This window comes from Danio rerio, chromosome 2 (genome assembly GCF_052040795.2).
Source record: "Danio rerio strain M-AB ecotype USA chromosome 2, GRCz13ab, whole genome shotgun sequence".
Lineage (NCBI taxonomy): Eukaryota > Metazoa > Chordata > Actinopteri > Cypriniformes > Danionidae > Danio > Danio rerio.
Genome location: NC_141022.1, coordinates 3,282,501 through 3,288,452, shown reverse-complemented (window position 1 = coordinate 3,288,452; position 5,952 = coordinate 3,282,501). Strand labels below are relative to the sequence as shown.

Genomic DNA, 5,952 nt, shown 5'->3' with positions numbered 1-5,952 from the left:
TCCGGTTCTTCTTCTTCTTCAGCTTTATTGGCGGTTCAGATTGTGTTTTTGAGCATCTCCGCCTGCTGGACGGCTGCGCACTTATGTTTATTTTCATTCATTTATTTTCCCTTTATTCATCAGGGGTCGCCACAGCGGAATGAACCCATGCCAATACGGGGAGAACATGTAAACTTCATACAAAAATGCCAACTGGCCCAGCTGAGACTCCAACCAGCGACCATCTAGCTGTGAGGTGACAATGCTAACCACTGAGCCACTGTTTCGATCGCACTCATGTTTATTTTCCCCTTGTACTTTAATTTTCCTCGTTCCAGTGCATTGGAAAATAATAGTAATGAAGTGATAAGATGCATACCTTCAGTGCGGTGTAAGTATGGAGGACCAGTAGTGCCGGTCAGAAATAAAATCCAGATTTGTCCATTAGTCATCCATTTAAATTGTGATTTATTTATATACATTTTTATGCTTCAGTTGTTAAATTGAATAATTTGATCCTTCATATTATTTCTAACCGGCACTCCTGGTCCTCATATGTAAGTAGCTATGGATGAAATTATAAAAGTAAATGTAAATTCTGGTCGTGTTTCAACAATTGCCCATCAGATGTCAGTCTTTGCAATGTTTTAACAGTTTTAAAGGGGTAGTTCACCCAAAACTAAAAAATTCTGTCATAAATTACTCATCCTTTACTTTCTCCAAACGTTTATGAGTTTCTTTATTCTGTTGAACACAAAAGAAGATATTATGAAGAATGCTGAAAACCGGTAACCATTGACTTCCATTTGTTTTTCCTACTATGAGAGTCAATGGTCACCCAAAACTGAAAATTCTGTCATCATCTAGTCATCCTTCCCTCTTTATAGGTTCCTTCTGTTTAAGACTAAAGAAGATATTTTGAAGAATGCTGAAAACCGGTAACCATTGACTTCCTTTTGTTTTTCCTACTATGGGAGTCAATAGTCACCCAAAACAGAAAATTCTGTTATCATTTAGTCATCCTTCACTCTTTATAAGTTTCTTTATTCTGTTTAACACAAAAAAGACATTATGAAGAATACTGAAAACCGGTAACCATTGACTTCCATTTGTTTTTCCTACTATAAAAGTCAATAGTTACTGGTTTTCAGCATTCTTCAAATTATCTTCTTAAGCTCAGAAATGTTTGGAACCACTTTAGGTAAATAGTGAGTTAGTTTTACTTTTTGGGGTGAACTATCACTTAGTTTGGGAGGCGCAAAACTTACCACCACAGAAAAATAAAATAAAATAAAATAGCAAATTAAATTAAATTAAAAAATAAAAATAATGATGTTACAGAAAAATAGAATTAAATAACAATCATCCATTCATTCATTTTCTTTTCGGATAAACCAGCAAATGTTTTATGCAGCTGATGCCTTTCCAGCTGAAACCCATCACTGGAAAACATCCATATACACTCATTAAATAACCATTAAAATAAAATAAAAAGAAAACAAATAAAATTTTATAAAATAAAATTTAATAAATGACATTACGAAAAAAATAATAAAATAACAAATATTTTTATTTTTAGTAAAATAACAAATTAAATAAAATAACAAATTAAATAAAGGTAAAAAATAAACTTAGTGACTACGAAAAAATTGAATAAAATTACAATTAAAATAAAATAAAAACAACAAATAAAATTTAAAAACAAAAATTACAAAAAAATAAGATAACAAACAAATTAAATTAAAATAACAAATGAAATAAAATAAATAAAAATATAGATTTTTTCCAGTGATGGGTTGCGGCTGGTAAAATATATGCTGGATAAGTTGGTGGTTCATTCCGCTGTGGCAACCCCTGATTAATAAAGGCACTTCACTGTGCCACTGTGACGCCTCTGTGAAATCATATTACAAAGAATTCAAAATACAAACCAATATTTGTAATAATTTTAATTTAGTTTGGATAAAATTGAACAAAATAGACACATTTGTAAATTTTACTCAAGATGTTTTTTGAAAAGTGAATACAAAAATTAAGGCACAAAGTTGAATACTAAATTAAGGATAAAAAAATAGATATTTTAAGCATTTTAATATCACTTCTCAATTCAAGGGTCGAATTAGGATACAAATCAAATCTGATAAAAGACTTTTCTTTCTTTCTTTCTTTCTTTCTTTCTTTCTTTCTTTCTTTCTTTCTTTCTTTCTTTCTTTCTTTCTTTCTTTCTTTCTTTCTTTCTTTCTTTCATGACAACAGGGCTTACAGTAATACAGTTTCAAACCTCTCATTTTAAAATATGACTATTACAGTATTACTTAAAAGTACATTATTGTATCAATCTGCAGACATATTTCTTCAAAAAAATAAAACTGAGCTTCCTTTCAACCCCTGATAAAAGCAGGGAATAAGCCGAAGTGGAGTAATCCCAGGTGTAATCCATGTTCACTCAGCTCCAGCAACTCCTGCAACAACAGAAACACAAACACAAGTCATTTGATGTGATCTAAGTACATTATATTTATCATAATTTTTTCTATTATGGGAAGAGTAGACATTTAGATGTGATTTAGTGTAAATAAATGCGCAGTATTATTAACTATTACATTTAAAACGTTGAAAAAAAATCTGTTAAGCAGCTCTTGGGAAATATCTGAAGGGGAATTACAATTTCAAGTGTACATTCCTGTGAATTGTCTTTTGAGGAGATCTACAGTGTGTGTTTGTTTAAGTGTCATCAGCACAATGTGAGGAAGCTGATAACTGAACTGTCGGGTGTTGCAGTTTTTGTCACTCGATAAAAAGTTGTTCAAAAAGTGTCACTCCACCCTCAGCAAAGCCACCGAGATAAACTCTCTCCTCTGTCTGCATGTGTTTCCATTGAAGGGGAAGTTAAACGCTCTTAAGCTAGCAGATTTTTACACCGCATTTGTTTTTTTCAGCTGCTAATGACTTGAATTTTTGAGGGGCTATTTCAAATTACAATCAATTCCCATCATCACTGCACGACTTCTGAATCCCTTCCCAGAAATGATGGAAGTAAGCGAGTGAAAAGTGTGATGTAGGACAGACTGACAAGAACGTGTCTCTTATCATAGTGAACTGGGAGAGTCTAGACTCCTTTATCCAATAATATCCAGCTGCAGGCCAGCAGAACCACACACGTTTTAGGCACACACAATCTAGGAAACACGATTTAGGCAAACCATATATGGTTACGACGGATATTAATGTTATTAACGTCTTTTTGAACATGGTCATCGATATATTTTAATATATATGGTTAATAAATATTGTACACAATAAACAATAGTGTTTATTTTTTTTTACAAATATTGCGATTGAGACGGTGAGCGGGGAGCATTGTTTACGATCAGCATTTAATATAATAGACTGAACAGTCATTAGACTTTTAATCAGTCATTATAGCTGATCAGTCATTATTATCTGACATTTTACATGGCAGATACTCGTTTGCTGGCCTTGCTGAACGATCTAAATTGGACAGGTTTGATTTATATAATGGATACATTTATAATGAAGGAACAAATAGCAAGTTAATATAGGCAATAATACATTAGGTCTATATTTAGTAAAATTCTTTTCACATGTAAAATGTATAACACTATTTAATAGTGTTTATTTGCTTAACTTTCTAATAACCTTTTAATTAATGATTTGCCACATTTAATACTGTAGTAATTTATAGTAAGCAATAAATTGTTCTTAAACCAAAATTTAGCAGTAGGAACAAATTAACTATTAATAATTAATAAAAAAGCAAAAAAAAAAAAAAATATATATATATATATAAATATAACAGCTGTGACAGTTTAGTAAAAGATAGTAGTTTATATATAAACTTATAATTATAATCAGATAATCAGTTAAGATAATGAGTTTTTAACTATATATATATATATATATATATATATATATATATATATATATATATATATATATTTTTTTTAAACTTTTTTATTAATTATTAATAGTTAATTTGTTCCTACTGCTAAATTTTGGTTTAAGAACAATTTATTGCTTACTATAAATTACTACAGTATTAAATGTGGCAAATATATATATATATATATATATATATATATATATATATATATATATATATATATATATATATATATATATATATATATATATATATATATAACAGCTGTGACAGTTTAGTAAAAGATAGTAGTTTATATATAAACTTATAATTATAATCAGATAATCAGTTAAGATAATCAGTTTTTAACTATATGTATATATATATATATATATATATATATATATATATATATATATATATATATATAGTTTAAATGATTAACTATAGTATGCTAATTCATTTTAATGTGACACATTATTGTTTTACTTTTTATATTTTACAATAAAGTGATTTTAACCAAGTATGATAATATTGAGATCCTGAATTAGTTTATTACACTTAATCAATTATACGGTCTATTATGTTTTCTTTGATTATGAAGACACATAAAGTCAAAAGTGTATTTAACCAATTACTTGTATTTACATAATTTGAGTTCAGAAACTGCAGAAATGTTAAAATGATCCTTACGATATAATAATAATAAAAATGACTGAAGTGGGAAACCATACTTGTGAAATTCAATAGGTGGCGATAATGCTAAAGAGTTAGTAAGTTTCCAAATATGGTTTACCTTAATCGTGTGTCCTAGATTGTGTGTGCCTAAAACGTGTGTGGTTCTGCGGTTCTGCAGCTGGATATATCTCCCTTTATCAGACAGCAGTCTTTTCTAATACACAAGAGGAAGTTTAATGTGCTTAATACATTGCTCCGGGTATGTTTCATATGTGTTCATTGCACGTTTAAGATGACAAAACCACTAGAGGGCGCTGTCTACATTTTTGCAAATCTGAAATTTGTTACTTAGGGTGCATTTATTGTACGTTTCAGATACACATCCTTAATGTAGACGTCCACGAGAAGGTGAAGGTTGTGGCACAGATCAGCTAGCGAAACACTGAGCTAAACCCTTCGCTACACCCAACCAATAGACTCAAACCTGAGCTCTCTGCAGCAAAAACACAACACCGTACGAAGTGAGCTACGAGCAAACTGACCATGCCAGAAAAGTGTCAATATGGAGATAGATAGGTGAGGCACACTTAATCATACTTATACATACAGAGTTCAGTTTTGTTGCTTTGCTTGTCGTTATAAGTTAGTAAAAGCTGCTTCTCTTTAGTCTTAAAGTTGCTGACTGCAGTGACAGCTTCAGCTTCAGTTAGTCTGGACGGTACAGAAGTGACAGAAGTTGACATCAGCTCGGTTTAGTTGTTAACTGTTTTTGCAGAAGTTTCTTCTATTAAGCTCTAGTATAATGTTGAGAATATCTTACCAATTAAAAAAACTATAAAAATACACACACTACCAGTCAAAAGTTTGGGGTCATTTTCATGTTTGTTTTATTTTTAAGAAATCGATTCTGTTGATCAAGGCGTTATTTATTACATGTAAAAAAAAGTCGTTAAATGGTCAAATATTTATACATTTTTAGATAACCTGCTTTCTTATTGTATGCAGTTTCAAATAAAATTATTACTCATTTTTGTTTTTATTACTATCACCGTTAATAATAATAAGCCATAAGCATAAAGTGCCACACATCCTTTTTAAAATCGTACATTTTCGTACGACCAAGCTGAACCTACGAATTAGCTACTACGAATTTGTACGAATTAGCCACTAAACTGGCAAAACGTAAAACACTCACGTTTCTTCATGAGATCAGGCTCGAGCATAAGCCAGCTTAATTGATATAGTTAAATTGAAAGTTAATAATTAATAAGTTAAATTGAATGAACTTGAAAAATTTAAGTGAGCAACAGCGTAGCTACCCAGCAGGCATACAACATCATAAGACGTTAATATGAGGTTAGATTTAGGTCATGACGTCAGGTGACCAAATTTCAATGTCTAGTCAGCGTCTA

The 5,952-nt window shown here is 30.5% G+C and overlaps 2 protein-coding genes across 3 annotated transcripts in view; both read right to left on the bottom strand.

Moving 5' to 3' along the window:
* The window catches only part of eif2b5 (eukaryotic translation initiation factor 2B, subunit 5 epsilon), a 393,495-nt gene that overhangs the window by 148,434 nt on the left and 239,109 nt on the right, over nt 1–5,952 (bottom strand). The window lies entirely within an intron of this gene.
* aqp1a.2 (aquaporin 1 (Colton blood group) a, tandem duplicate 2) overlaps nt 1,914–5,952 on the bottom strand; it is a 9,537-nt gene continuing 5,498 nt past the window's right edge. For both annotated transcript variants that reach the window (XM_087239617.1, XM_087239618.1), the window contains exon 5: nt 1,914–2,441. Coding sequence is in view for 1 of the 2 variants with exons in the window: in XM_087239618.1 (XP_087095744.1) it covers nt 2,422–2,441 (20 nt within the window). In the remaining variant the exon portion in view is untranslated. The remainder of the gene's footprint in view (nt 2,442–5,952) is intronic.